This window comes from Pleurodeles waltl, chromosome 7 (assembly GCF_031143425.1).
Source record: "Pleurodeles waltl isolate 20211129_DDA chromosome 7, aPleWal1.hap1.20221129, whole genome shotgun sequence".
In the NCBI taxonomy this organism is placed as follows: Eukaryota; Metazoa; Chordata; class Amphibia; order Caudata; family Salamandridae; genus Pleurodeles; species Pleurodeles waltl.
In genome coordinates, this window is record NC_090446.1 from 1,128,062,643 (window position 1) to 1,128,084,516 (window position 21,874).

At 41.8% G+C, this 21,874-nt stretch overlaps 1 protein-coding gene across 9 annotated transcripts in view; it reads left to right on the forward strand.

Moving 5' to 3' along the window:
• TMEM94 (transmembrane protein 94) overlaps nucleotides 1–21,874 on the forward strand; it is a 543,968-nt gene that overhangs the window by 176,668 nt on the left and 345,426 nt on the right. For all 9 annotated transcript variants that reach the window (XM_069200153.1, XM_069200150.1, XM_069200148.1 and 6 more), the window contains 3 exons: nucleotides 3,728–3,927; nucleotides 15,810–15,961; nucleotides 20,037–20,139. In XM_069200153.1, the coding sequence (XP_069056254.1) occupies nucleotides 3,728–3,927; nucleotides 15,810–15,961; nucleotides 20,037–20,139 (455 nt within the window). The remainder of the gene's footprint in view (nucleotides 1–3,727; nucleotides 3,928–15,809; nucleotides 15,962–20,036; nucleotides 20,140–21,874) is intronic.

Sequence of the window (21,874 nt, forward strand, 5' to 3'; positions counted from 1 at the left end):
GAAGGGTTATTCACTTCAGTTTCAAACAATGAATTCCTATTTTGAAAAACATATGATTCAGTCACTGAGAAAATCTGTGTATATGCCAAGTGCTACTCTATCCATTCAAACGGGTAAGCAACCATTTTACTTAATCCAGCCGGCCAGAGGACGCCAACTTACATCTCTTTGATTGCGCTGAATCCATTCAACTAAATAAAGGCTCATGTAATGTGCACGCCGTAAGCGCAGCGCGCCCTCTGGTGTTAAAATAAGTGAACATATAGTTCCAAAAGCCAATGTCAGCTATGGTTATAATTTTCATGGGGAGTATAATGACACAGTAAAGCCAGTGACTATTTTAGATCACACACAATAGTTATTTGCAAAAATCATGGTTTATAAAAAATCATGGAAAACAGCAGTTTCCTCTATTCGCTATGGCAGTGCCAGTGCCCCTGAACGAAGGGCATCTTGCAAACCACCATAGGATATAGAAGATGCCACCTATCCAGACAACCCATTTAGGGGTTTTTATGATGTTCACATGATCGACTATATACGTCTAATCTACATTGATCATCCTATTTAGTTTTTTAAGAAAGTTTGTAATTAATCTACCTAACATACAAAGAAAAACCTTATTATCAAACAAATATACATCTCATTATTACTTTCATTATCATCATTGCCCTATTCATCAGAACCAATGTCATGTCAAGTCACAACCATAGGTTTCCTCTACCGGTTCAGCGGAATCATTGTAGTTGCCGTAAGTTGTTTTTACGAACTTTTTCATAATTACAAAATGTGTACAGCTATTGCCATTCTTCCTCACATTATTGACGTCCCTTCATTATAATCACCCTATTTATTCAAAACTGTGCAATACACAAACAAGACCTTAAAATTCTTCTGGTAGTCCATAGAAAAACAATGCAATAATCCTAGGTTTCTGGAATCTTTGATATTCACAAAATTTCCAGTTGTTACCATTCTCCTTTATGTTGTTGACATTCTAAGGACTATCAGAAGAATTTTGGGTAAAAACAACTTAGGACAACTACATTGATTTCCCTAAACCCATAGAGGAATCATATGGTTGTGACCTGGCACGGCACTGTTTCGGATGAACAGGGCAATGATGATAATGAAAAGAAAAATGAAATATATATTTGCTTGATAATAAGGGTTTTCTTTTTATGTTAGGAAGATTCATTAAAAAAAAACCATATATATTCGATCATGTGACATCGAAAAAAACTAAAACCTCTAAATGGATTGTTTGGATAGGTGGCATCTTCTATATCCTATGGTGGTTTCCGAGATGCCCGTCGTTCGGGGACCCGACCATAGGGAATTGAGAGGGAACTACCGTTTTCCATGATTCTTGATAAACAACGATTTTTGGAAATAACTATTTTGTGTGATATAAAACAGGCACTGACTTTAAAGTGTCAATAGACTCCCCTTGAAAAAATTAACATAGCTGATATCAGCTTTTTGAACTATATGCTCACTCATTTTACCACCAGAGGGCGCTCCGCGCTTACCGTGTGCACATTATGTGAGCCTTAATCTATTTAGTTGAGTGGATTCAGCACGGTCTGAGAGATGCGAGTTTGCGTCCTTTGACCAGCTGGATCAAGCAAATTGGGTGCTTACCCATTTGAATGGATAGAGTAACACTTGGCATACACACAGATTTTCTCAGTGACTGAATCATGTAAAGGGGTCTTTGCGAGGATAGGCTTTATCACTGCATGTGGACCAAAATGGGTTAAAATGTGTTGCATCTCTAGGGGAAGCACTAAGCATTATACAATGTGTTTTTTCATTATGAGATGGCTAGTTGTAGCTTATGCATAAGGTTGGAAATTCGGCTTCAATAAGGCATGTCGAATATTGAGGAATGTGTTCTCCTGGGAGATAAATAGGTTTTATAAGATCTCTGTTTTCTTATTAGGGGGAAACTCCAGCGTTTTCCCTGTGTTTCAAACGTTTGCCAGGGAATTATCTGTAAGGCAAGCCAGAGTAGCAAATCGATACTCTGAAACAGAAGTAGTTGTGCTGTTAGGTAAGTAGTTACTAATGTGCCTCCAGTGACTACTTTTTGGGCGATTGAATAACATGCAGAGTTGGCTATTCTTAGTCTATTTGGGATTTCAAAATGCTTTCAAATGAGGTGATTAATGTAGTATGCTGAGCCTTTCCACTGATGATGAGATGTTACTAAAACGTTTTTTTTCCATAAGGTATACCTCATCTGTCTGTACAAGGAAGTTGAGTGGGTAAATAGGCTTAATATTGATTTGACCATATGAGTGATTATGTAAAATATTATCAAAAGATTTAGGTGGTTTCAATCTGTTAAGCTATTATGAGAATTGATTCTGGTAATTGAGGAGACTGAAATGTCTCTCTTTTTTTTTTTTTTTTTAGAATGCTACCTAATATAATATTGTGTCCTGATGATGACCCTTTGTTGATTGGTTTCTATATAATTAGTCGAAACATCAACATTAATTAAATGTGGACTGACTATATAAATGATTAGTGGCTGCTGGACACCTAAATTAAAGGGGTCATTTTGAGGACCACTTGTTCTTTTAGCCGCATTTTGTATATATTGTATATAACACTGATGCACTTTAACTTTACTTTAATCACTATCATAGCGTGAATAAAATGGATAATTTACATAACAGTTTTAACGCAATGGAAGACGTCTAGAATTAACTTAGTATTTCCGTAGGAGTCAAGGATTATACTTCCCCCTGGAGGGGCAATTTTTGGGTATATATCTACGTACCCAGGTCCTGAGGTTACTGGGTGTGCCTAATTTATTAAATTAAGCATGGAATTATGGGCTGGACTGTTCTTGTTGGAGCAGGGTCACAACTGATTTGGACATGTTTGGGTCCAAACTGAGGGAGCAGAATAACAATGGACTGGGAAGTGGCCTTGAGTAATTACCAAATGGCTTAATTCAGGCAACCTTTGTATACTTAAGTTTGATGCCCTATGTGTAATGGGTATGCCAGGATGTGGTTTCCATCATCACTGTACCACTGGAACCAAGCTACACCCAACTGAAGTGCAAAATCAGGCTTTGGTTGTTTACTTTCCAGTTCAGGAAGGAGCTGGACTGTCCCTACTGGAGCAAGGCCAAGATTGAATTGCATATTGCTGGCCTAAACCGAGGTAGCATAGTAGGCCAAAATAACTGTAGTCTGGTATATGGCCCACGTAATTACCAGTGACTTAGATTAAACCACACACCCCCACCTATCACTTTTTAGTGTGCTTGACTGTGACACCCTTTTGAAGAAGCAATTTTGGTCAATCTTATGTCCAGCCGGTTAAGAATGAAAGACAGCAGGGATTAAAAAGAGGTTGATGTTGGTTTCTTTTTACCAATTTGTTCCTTTTCACACTTGCTTCACACTTTTAAGTTCTCTTTTATTTAATATATAATCGCTTTTCTACATTCAGTTCATGCTGCATATGTTCCCATCTCTTTCTTCATCTGCATTTCTTTCCTTCTTTTTCACTTTTAATTTTCTTTATCCACACACTTTCCTCCTCCTTTCTTTCCTTACAGTCCTCCTTTTCTTCCTCTTTTTCCCCCATCCCCTCCTCCGCTTTTACTACTGTCCCTTTATTAACTACTTTCTGTTCACTGTTTCATGAACCCATTTCACCAGTGCTCACTGACTAGACTCAGATCATTTTCTTTCCCTTTCAGATGCTCTGAAGGATTTAAGTTTCCAGTGGGCTGACTCGCTCTACCCTGATCTGCATATGCCCTCTGCCCCATCCTGGTCGCTACATTGGGTGTACCGAGATGGCCACTTGGTCAACCTACCCATCAGCCTACTTGTCGAAGGAGATATCATTGCTCTGCGACCAGGGCAGGAATCATCTGCCTGTCTCAGGGGCATTAAAGTAAGGAGGATGACTGTGGGACTCTAGTCTATTAGATATTTGTGATGCTGAGAGATGGATGATTGGTACTTAATAACAGGGAGTTAGTGAATGTCAGTCTATATAGGCATGTACTATTTTTGGAGTGATAGTTTGAAACTACTCTGCAAGTATAGTTGTCGGTGTGAAACTGTGAGGTTGTTTTATTTTATGTAACCTATTTTGGATTGTGTCTCTTCTGTTTCTGTGTGGATTTATCTAAAGTGTATTAACCACCTGTAAGAGGTGAACATTATTTTCATTTTCATATCTCCTCTTCACTGACTTTTCATGGATCATTGGACTTCCATCATATGATAAGTTATATTTAGCTTGAATAAGCATCATGTGGAAACTTCTATTGGAGGATGCTCAGGGAGTGAGAGGAGCAATTGGCTGCCCTCAAGCAGCTGTGATAACCTGGCACTAAAACCAACAGTAGAATAGGAAGGTATTACAGAGAAGATATTTAAGCCAATCGGGCCTGTGGTTGTCTGACTCCTTGAGAGTTGCCCTTACTCCCTCTCTGTGGCTAACGTCTGACTAAAGTTGCCAGGAGCCTAAATGTTTGCCACTTACGCCTCCAATACTGCTTCTGAATTTTTTCCCACTGTGGTACACGTTCCTTCAGACCAACCTTTATTGAGCCTAGTAGAACAATGAAAAGTGCTTGTTTATGTTCTTGCACTGTGAACACTAGTATGTGGCCTCTTGTTTTAAGTAGCCCATTTCCCAGCATTCATGTTCACACAAACCAGAGGCAAGCCCAGTGGCTTTGGTCCAGTAGTAAAGGCGTTTTACTGAGTCACAGAAGTACATTAATTTGATGTTCACTTACTGTTAGCATGACACTGCCAATGAAAGAGTTGAGTCTTAATTGTCTGGGGTATGAAGCAATAAACTTTACCTTTATCTTTATGCTAGCTGTGTCTCTGCAGACATTTTCAGTTCTTCCCTAACACAAATTTTTATCCATATCAGCTTTTAGTTTTCAAAATTCCAGCCATTACAGTATAGTTGTAGTGGTGTGTGCATGATTCATGCTACAGCTTCATAAAACACTGTACATTTGTTAGCATAAATGTCAATCCCCCCATCTTCATTCCCTTACCCACTCATCTCTTCCCGATTAAACTTGAGAAATGATTATTGCATATTTATAGCTCTCAACATCAAGCATTTGTCAACATACCTAGATACAATCCCAATTAAGTTTTTATAGATCTTAGTCTAGATGACTAATTTCTTTCATGTCTTTCTTGTAACTGAGTAAACTTTGGGCTCATAGGTGAGTTGGACAAGAGACCATAGGTTTACTTTTCAAGTGGTAATCTACTAGAGCGCCCCATGTTACTTCAAAGCCTTTGTATTTCTCAATTGACGTAATCTAGGGTCTCTGCACAGCTAAAGTATTTCATAGTCTAAAATACCAAAGTGATAGAGACCAACATGTATTTCTTAGGATTCTTCTGCAAGTCAGCACATCTCATGGAAAGTGAACTCAGTTATCCCAGCAGACAGAGACCCTCAATCGAGCATTCATTCCTGGTCAGTAATATCTAAGCAATAGCTGTCCTGCTTAATCCCTTAAGTAACGAAGTAGGTTGTTGAATAAAGCCATTTCTTTTATTTCAATTGTGTATGCCTTTTTGTGATACTAAGTAGTGCTATATTCATTCATTTAGTCCAAGTTTAAGATAAGTGTGCGCTGAAGACCTAGTTCTCTTGTAGAGGATCTCCATTGATAGTCATAAGCACTGAATAGTCCCGTCCACATGCGGGGACCCCGGTGCACTTGTTTACAATAGTCTGAAGTGTAGATGTTAGTCTTTCTTCTGGGAGACTTGTAGATGTCACTTAAGAAAGAAAAATATTATGCAGCCTATAGGAAGAGGCTCTAGTGGTCCAATTCTTCATCTTGTATTTAATAAAGGGGCCAGGAGAATTGTATATACATATAAATTCATGATGCTTTTGTAGACAAACAGCATAAATCTCCTCCACAAACCCTTTTTTAATAGAGTATAGAGATGAAGGAGAGCTGGACAGAGTAGTCTCATTGGCTGTCATTATAAGAGTTATATATTAGAGGCAGTGCTTTTAAGAGCCCAGGGACTACCAGTATCCCATTGTGCTCAGCAGATGACAGTTGCTTCAATTCTTTTTTTTTTTTTTTTATGGCTCCTGCTAACCGGACCTTGAAGCACTGAACTCAGCCTTTTAGGCTTTTTCTCTTCTAAATTCACCAGTTATTTTTTGTCACAACTACTTCATTCGACATTTTTCTTCTCTCCCTTGCATTTTCTGCAATTTGTTGACAGGAATGTGTGGTATTTTGCCAGTAAAAATGCCACCTTTATTTGACAAATGCCCTGCCTGTGAGAGAAAGAAAGCCAAAACAGACCCGCACAACGTCTGCATCATTTGTCTTCCAGCAAATCATGTTCCTGAACATTGTCATCACTGCAGGAAGTTTTCCAGGTGAACCCTTAGGGAAAGGGATTCACCTCCATGGTATAGGACAATGGCGCAGGCAGCAGACACAGTTTGAAGGTGGGCCTTCAGAGCGAGGAGAGGATCAGTCCTCAACCAGAGCTCTGTCATCTATCTCTGGTGGACATGAAAGATCGTCGACGTTGAGAGGATCGATGTCGAGACAAGGTACAGCACCAACTTGCTCGCTGTAAAGGGTTGGATCGTCATCGAGAAAGAGGAGGAGACTGACGTTGAGACATGGTAGGTTGACATCAAAAACCCATACAACGTTGATACACCAGTGGATATCGATGTCTTGAGTAGGTTGATATCAGGACACTGAGAGCTATTGGCGTTGAGAAGTGGTTTGCCGTTGAGGCGATGACGGTAATCACCATCAAGGAGCAGATTGATGTTGAGACTTCACATCTCCGGCACCAACTCTCCAGCCTCCTCCACCTCCTCCACCTCTTCCACCACCACCTACAGCACCATTCCCACTGTCGCCAACACTTTCTGTGGAACCACCTTGTCCAAGACCACGTCACACTGAATGTGTCATGGTTCAGATCAGAGGAGCCACAGGTCAAAACAGTCGTCATGGCATCATTCTATGCGACGATCTCACCATCGCAGTCGTTCACACAGATCAAGATCGCTGTCAAGATCAGAGTGTAGACATCATTCTAGATACATGTCCCCCACTTATACAGGACACCTACCCTTTCAGACCCTCCACCACGTAGAGTCTCTCCAATTGATGATGTTACCACTTTTCAAGAGGTCTTAGTGAGAGGAGAGGAGAAATTAAATATTCAAGTGTCTGTATCTACACCTTCGACATCAGTGATATTCAAGATACTTCACCAACGCACAGCGTCCAGACCACAAATTCTTTTGGTACCTGGCCTCTGTGAACCGGCAATGGAACTCTCTTTGACCCCAACCTCAACCATGTCTGCTCCGTCTAGGCTACAAAAGAAGTACAGACTTCCTGCGCAGGACCCATTCTTCTTACATTCAGACCCTCCTCCAGACTCCGTTGTCATATTGGCGGCAAAGAAACACCATGCCACTACCCCTGCCTCTTTGGTGCCACCAGATAAAGAGAGCAAGAAGTTGAATTCTGTAGGCCGCAAAATTTGCATCAACATCCATGAAAGCAGCCAGTGGAGCTTCCCTTCTCGCCAGATATGTTAGGCCGTTGTGGGAGTCTATCCAGATGTTCCCTGAAGATCAAGCAAAGATAAACGTGAGGACTTCCTGGAAGTTGTAAACAAAAGTTTGATGGTCTGAAATAAGATATGTGGCGCAATTGATTCCTCTATACTAGCGCCACATGACTATTGTCATGGTTTAGCCCTGCGCAGACATTCTTGGCTCTGCCTCACGTCTCTGAGACCAGAGTTGCAACAACAAATTATCAATCTGCCTTTTCCGGATCTATTCTCTTTGGTAGCCACACCGATGACAGAATTGCCCGGATTAAGTCTGAAATGGATACCCTTGAGGCATTTGGCCTGGAAAGGCCCAATGAACAAAGAAAATCTTTCAAGCATTACCAGCGGCGAACCTACCCTTAGAAGGTTCAAACCCCTCACTGGTATCAAGGGCAACAGCAACAACCCTTTACACAGCAGCGAAGGTATTGCCTCCCAACAGCCACCACAAGGAGGAAAGCCCACAAGGGGTGCGAAAACATGAATATTTCCTTGTCCCTCTTCCGTTATCCACTCTGGGAGCAAGAATTATTTCACACTTTCTGGCAGAGTGGCAAGAAATAACAAAAGATGCCTGAGTACTGAATATTGTTTGGCATAAATATATTATCTCAGGTTCACAAGTTATACACTGACCAAGACCACCTAGTCACTACCTGCAGATGCTAAGATCAGAAGTCAACATCTTGCTTCAGAAACATGCAGAGGAGGCCGTTCCTCACCAACAACAGGAAACAATCATTTATTCCAGATATTTTCTGGTTCAGAAAAAGAGCAAGAATTAATTCAGACCCATTCTCGTCCTGAAATTCGCCAACAAATGGATTCAATGAGAAATGTTCTGGATGCTGGCCTTACTTCAAATCTATCCCCAACTGCACCAGGGAGATTGGCTCTGCTCCATCAACCTCAAAGATGCGTATTTTCACATACCAATCGCAAGAAAACATCGGAGGTTCTTAGGTTTTTGGTGGGGCAGGATCACTATCAGTACCAAGTACTTCTATTTGGCCTAAATTCATCACCACGAGCGTTATCGAAATGTACGACAGTAGTGGCTGCCCACCTGAGAAAACGTGTCTTTGTCTATCCATAGCTAGATGACTGGCTAATAAAGACGTAAACTTTTCAGGAAGCACAGCTTCATTTCAGCTGGACCTGCATTCTCTTCCATAGGATTTGACTTCATGTCAGCTACAACAGTCAACCCCGACCCCGGTTCAGACCTTGCATATTTTGGGAGCCTCCATCAACATCATTCAAGCAAAAGTGTGTCCTTCGGAGGAGAGACGCTTATCTATCCTCCAGAAATGTCACTCTCTCTCTCTCATGAAGGGCTCTCATCCAATTGTGAGAGCAGTGTCCTCTCTCCTCAGCTCAATGGCCTCCTGCATCTTCCTCACTCCAAATGCCCATCTTTACATGCAGCCTTTCCAAGAATGCCTTGAGGACCATTGAGATCACCTCACAGGCAATTGGGAAGACATGATCAGTCTGTCCCTTCATGCAAAACGTTCCCTGAAAAGGTGGTGCTCCCCGACCAATCTGTTTCAAGGAACGCTTTTTCACCAGCAAGTTACTTCTCAGGCCATAGTGATGGATGCATCACTAGAGGGATGCGGAGTCCACATTGATCTACTGCAAATTCAGGGTGCATGGTCTCAGAAGGAGATTACCTATCACATTAACCTCCTCGAGCTCTGGGCAGTTCATCCTACTCTCAAAGCCTATTGCTTGTCATTCAAGACACAGACCCTGCTTGTTCAGATGGACAATACAAGCACCATGTAATACCTCAACAAGCGGTGGGAGAGGCTTGGCGGCTGGGGGTGAGGTCCAGGCCCTTGTCACACGAGCCCCAGATAATATGTCAATGGTGATAGCCAGAAACCTACGGAGTACGGAGACTCACCTTCCAAGAGTGCAGAATGCGCAGGCAGATGCCCTCAGCATGGTTTTGCAAGAAAACCACGAATGGGTCTTGCATGATAACGTAGTTCAACACATTTGGACCCATAGGACACTCAAACCATCGACTTGTTCGCCACTGCAGAAAACATCAAATGCAGTGGCTTTCCCTCAAGGTACTACCAATCAGGGACACTGAGGACTGCCCTGTGGACCAACTGGTCCAGCAAATTTCTTTACACCTTTTCACAAATACCCCTGACCCAGTCAGTCTTCATCAAGCTGTCCCACACAAGATCCAAGATGATCCTCATCGCTCCGGAGTGGCCACATCAGCTGTGGTTCACAGACCTCCTTTATCGGTTACAGCATCCACATCTAAAGTTTGGAGGCCCGATGGTTCACCCCAGTCTCTCTTAATTTGGCTGCATGGCTTCTGAACTAGTGCAGTACCAACATTTGAACCTACCACAAGACTGCATAGAGAGCCTCAAGGAGGCTAAGCAGCTTTCCACCTGGTCTGCATATGCCTTTAAGTGGAAGAGATTTTGCATTTTGTGTTTCTTCAAGGATGTGGACCCTACGACTTGACACGATGTCATTTTTCCATGCTTGTTACATCTGACAAAATCTTGCTTGCAGTTTTTCCTCTATAAAGGTTCAATTGACAGCCCTTACTGCCTACAGAAAATGTCCTTCACAAACCTCTTTTTTCAAAATCCCCATAATCAAGGTTTTTTTCAAAGGGTTAAAGAAGGTTTTCCCTCCCGTTTGGCGTCCCTCGCCTCCCTGGGAGCTCAACGTAGTCCTTTCACAACTCATGCAGGATGCATTCAAGCCCATTTACAAGGCATCCCTGCAACATCTCTCTTGGAAAAACAGCTGTCCTTGTGGCAATAACATCAACCTGCAGAATTAGAAAGATTCAAGCATTATGTTCTGACCAAACATACACAGTATTTCGCTCTAACAAAGTAGTCATGAGGCCTCACCCCAAATTCCTCCCTAAAGTTATTTCAAATGTCCACATTAATCAGTTCGTCTCATTACCCACATTCTTTCAGAATCCCTCTACTCCAGATGAAAGGACACTTTGTTTCCTCAATATAAGGATGGTCCTGAAATTTTACCTTGATAAGACATATGACATCTGCTGATCAGAACAATTATTTATCATCTATGGTCTAGTTCGTACAGGGCTAGCCACTTCCAAGCAGTTAATTTCCAGATGAATTGTGTCCTGCATCCTCTTCTGCTTGCCAAAAGCGAACAAGACACTATCAGCTAGACCTAAGACACACTCCACTAGGGGTAAAGCGGCTACTGCCACTTTAATGAGGAATATCCCCATTGCGGATATTGGCAAAGCAGCCGCGTGGAGATCTGTTTACACATTCACCAAGCACTAATGCCTGGACTCTGATGCTAGGGCAGATGCTCATCCAGGACGGGCCTCCCTCAAAAATATATTTGCCTAAAAGGTTCCTTTCCTCTTTACTCTGTCTTTTTCACTGCTTTAGTGGGGATGAGCTTGCTATTCTATTCAGTGCTTATGACTATCAGTGGAGATTCCCTACGAGAGAAGGAGAAGTTTCTTACCTGTAAATCCAGTTCTTTCATAGGGGAATCTCCATTAGTGTGATAAGCAACCCTCCCACCTCCCCGATGGACTGGACAGAGGTAACCATGGGACCTATACATCATTCGCACTTTGCCTCAAAAAAAAACTGAAGCAAGTGTCACCTGCTGAGCATGATGGGATAATGGTGGTCTCTAGGTTCTTAAAGGCACAGCCTCTAATTTTAACTCTTATAATGACAGCCTATGGGGATACACTGCCCTGCTCTCCTTCATATCTATACTCCATTAAAAAAAATGGGGGATTTGTGCTGTTTTCTTACAAAAGCATCACAAATGTATATGCATATACAGTTCTCCTGGCACCCTTTTGAAATATAAGATGAAGAATTGGACCACTGTAGTCTTTTCCTATGGGCTGCATAGTAGTTTTCTTTCTTAAGTGACATTTACAGGCCTTCCAGAAGAAGGGCAAATGTTTACACTTAAGAAGATATATTGTAAACAAGTGCTCCGGGGTCCCCGCATGTGGGCAGGACAATTCCGTGCTTATGATTTCAATGGAGATTCCTTTTGAGGGAACTGGAGTTACAGGTAAGAAACTACTCCTCCTTGTTCATCAACCATTGTTGAGCCGAAGGACGTTGGTGCAAGAAATTCTGATTCATTCATACAGCATGTTCTTGCCTCACAGTGGTTGTAATCTATAATGATTTATGCTTGAAGTTGAGTCCTGCTGAAGCTTTAATGTTAACTCAGAGGTGTGACAGTAGCAGGGGCAGCTTTTAAGAGAGTGCATATTGGGTGGAGTGTTTTGGGTTGAGTGTTGCAAATGTGTCTAATTTGTTGACCTTCTTAGTCTGTGTATTCCTTGTAGCTGTTCTTAGTCTGTCAAAAGAACAGATGATAGGCGGAAGGCTGAACAATGTCAAACAATCACCCCCAAATCCATAATTTATTTGCTCGTCACGCCATTGCAGTTTGGACTCAGCCATATGCAAATCATTCTTGACCCAGCTACCCATTGGAACACTCCAGCTTGTTCTGCCAGGCCAGGTCCTCCGTGGACCAGAAGCAAGCATCCTGATGAGCCCATTAATAGAGTGAAACCGGTCCTGGGTTGCTTTTGTTCTGGTTCAAGGAGGACCCGGCTTGGCAGTTCGTACTGGACTGTTTCAACTGGAGCAGAGTCAAGAGTGGTTTGAATATAGCTGGGTCCAAACTTAGGTGGCATGGTGTGCAGAATAATGATGGATTGGGATGCAGCCCGAGTGATTACCAGTGGCTGAGATTATTTCAAGCATTCCGTCCATCACTGTTTTGTATACTAATTGTTCTTAGTCGGTCAGCCTACCTTAAATCAGGCCTATTCCTTCTTTTTCTCCAGACTAACCTCATTGGTTTGTGCTTCTCATCAGTTTCTTGACTGTCCATATCCAGATGTCCATTTCTTTTTATTGATTGTTGTCTACATGTGCCAAACCTGTGCTCATGCCCCTGTGCATGAGGCTGATGCAGAGTCCATACTGTTAGCAAAGGTGATCATAAAACACAATACTAGCATTATAAGAAAAGCAGTTTGGAAGCCCAAGTATGTACACGTTCCTCCTATACTTGGGCTCTACCTGCTGATATGCTTTCAGTTTTCTCGAGTTCCATTTCCATAGTTGTTGGGAGACATGACAGCTGGCATGAATCCTCGCTCTCGGTTTTTCACTAGCACATCAGTGCCCTTTTTTAAGCCAGTATTTTTTTCCAGGCTTGTTCCTGTGCTGTTGATCATAGCATAGGTCAGTGTTAAAATACTGAGCGATGCTCTTCACACTTTTCAGTAGATAATCTCAATTAGTTGTGTCTTTAGTGTTTGTAATGAGACCATCCCTTGCATACGTTTGCTTAGTTTGATTTGATTTTAGCTAGAGCACTTGGAATTGGTTGCACCACTAACTAGCAGTTTGACCCCCAAAACTCTGTAGCATGGAGACAAAAGGGAATTATGTCTCTTTTTTTATACATGTTGACAGGGAGATTCTTTCACATTGTGATGTTTTAAATACTCCAATAGTGTTTTACTGGGATCAGTGCCAAGCTATCTACTCTGTTTTACACAGGGATCAAACATAGAAGCCTTCTTTGTGAAGGCCCTTTCAGCAAAACAGCAACTTTGTTTTGGTTATGTGCCCTTGTGGAATAATATTAGATCTCTGCTCAAAGTGATGGCAGGAGAGTGCAGTAAGAAAAACTGACCAAAACGCACTTCACCAACTATAAATGATATGGAGCGTCAGACTTGTAATTTGGACGTACTACCAACCTCATCAGAGTCTCCAGTAACATTTGCATGTATCAATGCTTTTGTCAGGATCCAAATAAATCTCACTTAATCCACCTGTATCGACTCTTAACCATGCCTTCCACACACCGGTGATGTGGCTCAAGTGTTGACTAGCTGCTGAACGCCTGGCTTTGTTTTTCATGTCTGCATCTTCTGTTTGATGGCAGTTTCCTCGTTGTACCGACAATTGGGTATATCCTCACTCTGCAAGGCTGTGTTGGCAAAGTGCTTGTCTTGTTCAGAAATCCCAATGCTAAGACTATATATTTTGTCGGTGGCAGAAGAGCTCCATCAGTAGTCAGAGGAGGAAATGCCATAATTCTGTTAAGGAATTGTTCTCCCCCACTTCTGCAGACCAAACAAATCTGAACTTGACTGATCCTCTCTCTTCTGTTACTGACATTATCTGCCTGTTACCTTCAGCAGTGATGCTAACTCAACTGTGGTTCATCTGAGAAATTTGGAGATCATTTAGGTGTTTTACCAGACACCAACACAACACTATGAAGCTAAGGTTCTTCTACTGGCCACTGGACAAGAAGGTTAGCCCTCTGTCTGCTATTATCATTTGGCAAGTTGTATGTACTCCAGAGCAGATGAAAAGTGTTGGAAGGCTGCCGTCCAAAATGTTTTCCGCTATGTCCTTTGTGTACTTTTTGCTGCCTCACCTCCCTCATTTTGACATGTGCTTTTTAATCTTCCTATCACTGTGAAACACAGGTAGCTTGACCTAGGAGTAATTAGGAGCCCCTTAGACCATCTCCTTCCTACAGTCAACTCACCCTTACTGCAGTCTTTCTACTTACTTGTCCAGGATTATTTTTATTTTGAATAAAACTTGATAAAACAAATTCAGAGAACTAAAAAAGGAAAAAGGTTCACCAAAAACTCATATACAATTGACGGAGAAATAAATAAGACATTTTTGTGAAATTATTTTAAAAAAAGAGGATGAAGGAAAAGATAAAGCTAAAGAGGTTAGACTTGCAGTTGTCTGTTTTTTGTTTGTGCCATGACCAAAATGATGAAACTGGATCAAAGGAGGGGGACAGATGGAGCACAGATAAATGTGGACATGAAAAGTAGGAGATTTTAAAAGGAGAATGGTCAAAGGGTCTAATGAGAATAGAGGGAAATGGAGCAAAAAGGGAATGTTTAGTAAAATTAAAAAATAATAAACTCCAGATTTGCTTCTGGGTGGTGAAAGTGGTGCAAGGGGGAGAAACAAGTTGGCAAGGGGAACAGGTTGGGTGGGCAAAATGGGTGTTAAATAAAAGAAGGGGAGCAAGAGATGTTCTAAATGTCCATCTAAGTGGCTCCATGTAGGTGGGAGTGGGAAAATATAGGCATGCAGGTGTAACCTTAAGCAAGGAATATTCAAATGAAAGGTGCAAAAGACTGGGATGGTGTTTTATTTAGTTAATTATTTACTTGGGGAGAGGCTGGTAATGGTGGAGGTAGAAGGAGAAGAGATGGTGTCAGATGCATCCACCCACAAAATAAAGAAAATCCCATGAGTAGATTATGCTCAGTACAGCCAATAGAAGAAACTTTAAAAATCTTTTAAAATGAAAGGCATTCTTCAGGTTGGATCTGTGGACCTAAGGAATGTCATTCTGTTTATAAATTTGTGGTTAACATGTTTCGTTAAGTTGGTTTTTTTCTAAAGATTGATCAATAGTCTTCTGGTGTGGATTGAGAAAAATGGAAGGTCGCCAGCATATGGAGGTGAGACTGTCCTGTGTATTTCCACTTGAATTCTTTTGAAAGCTGTGACATAAAGTCTTCATTTAGTCTCTTTTACCAATACAACGAGCCCATTATTTTCAAAGAAGGCTTACTAAGAATTAGGAGATGAGCTCAGGCATGATATGCATGATTAACTATTGTGACATATCCCAGTATCACAACATACAAGTTACTGCAGTAAATAATTTTCACTTTTTGTCTTATGGTTCTCGGCCATTACACATTTGCTCATCTCAACCACAACATAATCTCAGCCTATTAGTCTTTACCACTCCTTGCTTTTTTGGAAAGCTTCATGTCTGCTCATCTCATAGCATTTTTTTCCCATCTTGACTTTTCCTGGTCTTTCTCTATCACCATTCCTTGTCTGGCTTTTTTCTCTAGATCGTTCGAGATATGACTTTTCCAGACACTTGTGGTTGTCCTGTACATTTGCTACTCTTAGTTGCTCCCCATTTTCATGCTCATCTTTGTTGACTGTTGTTTATCCCTTGCTGTCTGAACGTGTCTCGTCTATCAGTTTTGTCTAATTCACCTCTTTGTCCTGTCTCTTTTCTGCTGGCCTTCCCCTCACCCTTGTTTTTTTCAATGGGACACAGGATGATGAGCACATTATTCTGGAGCCAGGAGACCTTTTTCCTCCATTCTCTCCCCCGCCATCTCCAAGAGGGGAAATGAAGAAGGGCCCTGAAACTCCACAGCAGCATCGACTCTTCCAGGTCCTGAAGACACCCATCCTCGACAGTGTCAGGTAGTGATACGTTGATATCTTGCATAATGTGCATGCAGCAATAAGGTGGGTCATCACTAATCATACAACAGCATGGCCTTATGGGAAGATGGGTTGGGGCATTGAGAATTTCTATCACAGTAAGGCCTTATGGCAGGCAAAGAAGATCATCCTCCGATACCTCTTAGCAAGGTAAGGGAGCTTCCTTGGCAGGCAATGGAGTGATTGCCTCAGTAAGTCAAGTACTATTGATCCTCTCAGACAGAGAAAGGTTGGTATCATTGGTCATATAACCGGATGACCACATGAGAATGCAGAGAAAATATCTCTTCTATTCCCTGGGCTAGGGCATAGGAACAAATGAGTGAATTGCGTGGAAAGTAAACTAGGCCCTAGGAAGCTTTTCCCCTTTACATTCTGCCACTTCCATGTTCTTTTTAGTATTCTTTTCACAGTCTCATAAGTCTAAAGTTTCGAGGTTTCATAAGATATATTTGCTTTTCTTCCAGTATTTTGAAATGCTTTTTTCTATTACTTTTTCAAGCAATGCTTTGCTGGCAAACACTGCCAAAACCAACAGCTCAGCACTCGCTTTATAAAGGCAAGACCAAAGGCTGTTGGCAGAACATAAGGGAATGGTTTGTCTCCGTCGTGTCACATTTTTGGGAGTGTTTTAGTCCATTTTTGATCTAGCTACTTCCTGAAAGGGATGTCTTTTGCTAAGTTGGGTTTTCCCAATTCCAATTAGCAAATAAGAAAAAGAAAAAAAAAACGATCAAAGCTTTACTTATGCTCATAGCATTGAATACTGGCTTCAGTCAGTCCATACGGTATGGAAGGTTCTTAACTCCTGATGATTGGCACTAGAGTTACCCTTCATGTCTAGTTAGAGTTTTTCTTTTCTGTGCAGGCATCCATCCAGGGACACAGAGAAGAAGACTGCTGCCCATGTCAAAGTTTGCTGTAGTACCGGAGGGGGACCATCCATCCCTTGTCAAGCTTACTTCGGCCGTCTGTTTTCAGTTTGTGTCCCCAGCGGACTGCCAGTGTAAAAAGCTTAGGAGTAAAAACTGACACATCACTTCAGCTTAGTACCCAAATGTCTTCATCATCTCTTCCTGTATTCTTCATCTGAGAAGACTGTTATATTGTCCCCTATTCTACTTGAAAGACAGATGTGCATTATTGCAAGTGCCAATATGCAGATATTAAGACTACTTTTCTTAATTGTCTACAATCCATTTAAAATTATGCAACACCTATCATCACAGGCTTTTCACGTTTTAGCCACTGAAAACCCTAAATGCTGTGCATTGGCTACCAGTATGAACGCGCCTCGCTTTAAAAGTGCTCTGTCAGAATGTTGCCAACCAGCAGCCAGGATGTCCGCTTAGTTCTGCAGCTCTTGTCTGGCGCTACAAAATCCATTTACTCGATCTATACTGATGAGACTGATGTATCAGTACCTATAGTACGTCAGACCCAACAATTACTGTAAGCAGGACCTAGAAGCTATTGATGTGACAGATTCTGAGTGTGGTGAGCTGCCACTGTTATGTGAAGCCTACTTGACAACACAGCTACAACAAACTACTCCAAGAATAAGTGACCCTGGCTCTAGGATCATCGGAGGGGGACGACGAGTGTCTTGCATTGGTCCAACACAGTGAGGACAGGTAGATCAATAACTGTCTTAGCTCTGCCTGCTTCTGACTTGTATTTTATCTGAGGGTCACACACTTGTGGCGGAAGGCCTTAATGGAGGCTTCCCTGGAAACTGACTTTGTACACACTGCCATGTGTAGTGAGCATGCACCCCACTGGGACAGTATGGTGGCACAGAGTCTGCCATGCTGCTGCATCGGGTGGTAACATCCTCATGTGTGTGTGATGTACAGGCTCGAAAGTAGCAGATCTACTGCTTTTGCACAACAGTTACGTGGTGCTGGGCTTGCTGCTCTATTGCATTTGACTGAAGGTCCACAGAGTATAAACATGAGGTGTGGTAATGTGTGGCCCTGATGAGGCAGTTTTGCTAAAGAGGTGTGCAGAAGCATTGAAGAGGTTTGATTACATACGTATTTGGGACTGATTGGATACGTCACTACAAATTGGAACACCAGGCATGCGAGTCCTGCTGCAGCTCTTTGAAGTGCAGATTCATTAACAGGGGTTTCACTCAAGTTGTTCTGTTCTTGATGATCTGCATTGACTTGGCTTATATGTGTGGACTATAAAGGACACTATTGTTCCATAACTCACTACCTAGCAACATGCATGGTCAAAAGTAACAGTAGACATTATAAATTATGATTTGAAGGCAGAAGCTCTAAAACTACTGACGCTGCAGACTCTGCATCAGAGTGTAGCTCTCAAAGCGACCCTGCTTAACAACTATGGATGACATGAAAACCCATGTCCTTGACATGAACTGCCACCTCCGATAGATTGACCCAAAAATAGAATTGATGTCTGAGATCAGACAAGTTGAAAGGCCACATGAACAGACCTGTTCATAGGATTGATGCATTGCATATTATTAGACTTAACAGATGGGGTAAATACCATAAAAGAAGTCAAGGGTCGGCTTGAAAAAGTTCTGTATTAATGGCTGCAAAAAAGTATGCTATGGAAAGGAGGTCAAGGCGCAACAATATATGCATTGTTGGAATTTTGGAATCCACAGCCTTTCACAAAGGGCAACCTTTTGTAGAAACTCTGCTACCAAGTACTGTTGTAACTGAGCACTTCTTGACATGTTTTATTGTGAAAAAGGGCCCATAGATCTTGAGCCCCATTGCGTTCCATAATCAACGTAATGTTGAACTACATGGATGGAGACATGGTATTGAAATTGGCACGCAAATGCTGAGCATCACGGAATTAAGATATGTTTTCCCCACTTTACCCTAGCAATCTAGGAGGCCCAACTATCTTCTACCCCCAGAAAAAAGGGCATTGTAAATTGGGCATAACCTGTGCTGTGCTGTATCATGTCAAGTTGAAGGCCAGCAATGGAACCCATGCCTACTATTTCACACAAAAGTGAAAGACACGGTTTCATTTTGCAAAAGCACCATTAAACACCGGAAAGGTGCTGCTGCTGCAGTGTCGCCACAAAGTTCACAAACTCCTGTGTCCCGGGTGAACATTTCATCTCAGAACCATCTCAGTCGCTAAGCTCATCTGAAATTTACAGGGAATTCACTGAACCAAGAACCCTTTTCCTACTTCTGTACGAAGTCAAGGAGAAGTATTGCAGAACTTCTTCCCTGCTGTGGTTAGGCAAGATACACCCTCATATTATGACCCTTTTTTCCACAGACAGGTTGAAACAGGGAATTAAAAGTTTAGAACTGTCTTTCCCTCAGACATGTTCAGATGGGGTGCAAACTAGTCTGCATAGCCAGAGTTTTCTAAGTTTTGATTGGATTGCTCCATGATATCTGAACCATTGGTCTCAGACTGATTAAGCTGAATGTCGGCTAGAGATTGGAACTCTTGCTCTGAAGGACTATGGAGGTGATATCTGCTGAAATGTGAACTTTAGCTGTAATAGAATTAGATGCATGCCTCCTCAAGTGTCCTCTATAATTCTTAGGCATGATTGCATGGATTTTTCCCTGAGGACCGACTGGATGACGTGAATGGTCCCATATTCTAACCTCTAGGATTATGAGTTTGATAGCATACTGAGGTCCGAACTTCTGTTAGCCGGGCAGAGGTAGATAGATACTCCCTCAGATTGCAACTCTCACTTCCAGACAGGGTAAGGTAACTGTTGTTGAGATCTGAACTCTTCTTCTTAGTGTTAAGTGTATAGTACATAGGTATGTGTTCTCATTCTCAGAGTCTGGTGGGTGTAATTTGCGATATGGGTGTCTGATCACAAGCATGATTATATAGATAAATAGTCCTACGAGGTGTGAGATCTCTGTGTGAAGTGACGTGAGGTGAGTGGTCTCATCAGACAGAGTTAGGCTGAAGTGTGAATGTTTTATTGACGACCATGCTAGATCGATATTTCTTGAGTTATGAACTCTCACTGTCCTACATGGTTATAGTGACCTGACATCTTCTGTGACTCTTCCTGCAGGTGTTGGTTGGATCTAGCACGCTCCCGTCCAGTGACTGGTCTTGATAACGAGAGGTTCACGGTTCAGACAGTAATGCTAAAGTTTGCAGTTCCTGTTGTTTTGGTGAGTGTTAACATGTGATTTCTGTCCCTCATCTCTTGGTCATGGGTAGTGCTTTTGCTAAGGGTACACTTTCTCCAAATAGGCAACAAGAATGGACAATAGCATCCAAAATACACATGCACAAGTATCTTTTTCCATCAGGACCAATTAGGACTCTGTGTTAACATTAAACAGCAATTCAGAATAACACAAGATTACAGAAGGGTGTTAGGCTAAACCAAAATTTGTAGCACTAAGCAAAAGAACTGCTAAGAAGCCATCCTCTCATACAGTGTGCTTGGAACCCACAAAGCATGGGGCCACAAAGGGAGGGTCTGGTTTATAAACAGTGACAATTATTCACTTTTGATTGTAATGAGCGCTTGTCCAGTATCTTTACAGCCTGACCTGAGCAATCCCTGCTGCTTTTATGCATGCTTGTAGCTATCTGCTGTGTAAGTTTGTTTTGAGTTTTTATCTTTGTTCAAAATCTGTGTAAAGGTTAGATAGGTATTTTGAGAGTGTTAGACACCTTTCCCATAGAGTAGTGTATAAGGTGTTAATAAGAGCTGAGCAGAATATAATTTTTGTGACTCTGTTCCACTGGAAGATAGAGCCAGTGATTGTCCTTACTTGCATCAAATCTATGTGTGTCATGGGGATGGCACACCAACCACTGTGTAAATGTGGAGTGCTTGAACTGTTATTAATTTGTGTTCATTTTCCATGTGTATTCACTTCAAATAGGTGCTTCTCATAAGTATAATCATGCAATATCGACCCTACAGCAGGAATTAGGGTCAACGACTTGTTGTTACCACCCCCCACAGACACCACTTCCCACTGATACATAGAGCCACCCAGCAAGGATGCACACTATCACCTATTCGATACGCCTTGTCAGTATTCTGAGAGAGAATCCTCCACCTTGTGCATAAAATTTGGTGCACATAGAATTATCCTTTGCGTGTATGACAATGGTACCTTGCTTTTGCTTAAGGACCCTGCACATACACCCTATCCAATCATTGCAGAGAGCTAGTTGACGGAGAGGAGAGATACATGTGGTACGATGCATGAGTTGGGCGTCGGATAGGCCAGCCAAACTGGTGGGGATCGACAAGCTATATTCACCTAATTCTCAAAAACTCTCCACATACCTGATTTGAAACTGACTAGAGACCTTGTGGTGATTAAACAGTTGTGTAGCACAAATGTGACAACATTGTATGACACCTTTGACAGAAAGAAATTCTGACATTGTCTGAATACTCGCTTTGCCAAAATAGCATGTTTAGGTGTGATAAAAAGATTTGCTTTCGTTTAAAAGAAAACTCAGAAATTCACTGGCAAAAACACAGGCTAAAGTAACATAGTTAGGTAAATATGTCAGTGGCAACATTAACTTGTTGAACTAAAAAAACAAAAAAGACAAAAATGCACCAGTTATAGTTAGCATAGCTAACTATAACTTGCGCCCCGCCATGCACTTCTTATCACCTCACGGATTATATCACTTGTGACATCATCCAGGCTTCTTTTACATATTACTCTATAAACCAGTGTGACATTAGGGTCCTGAAAATAAGTACAAAATAGTTCAAAATAATATAAAGCATCAATAATACCATCACAGATACAACGCACTTAGGTGTAGCAAGTGTCATGTGCAACATTGACCCCATACTAATCAGGCTCCAGATTGAACCTGCACCTCTTGAACTAAGGGACGAAGAGGTAGTACAAGAACTCCGAA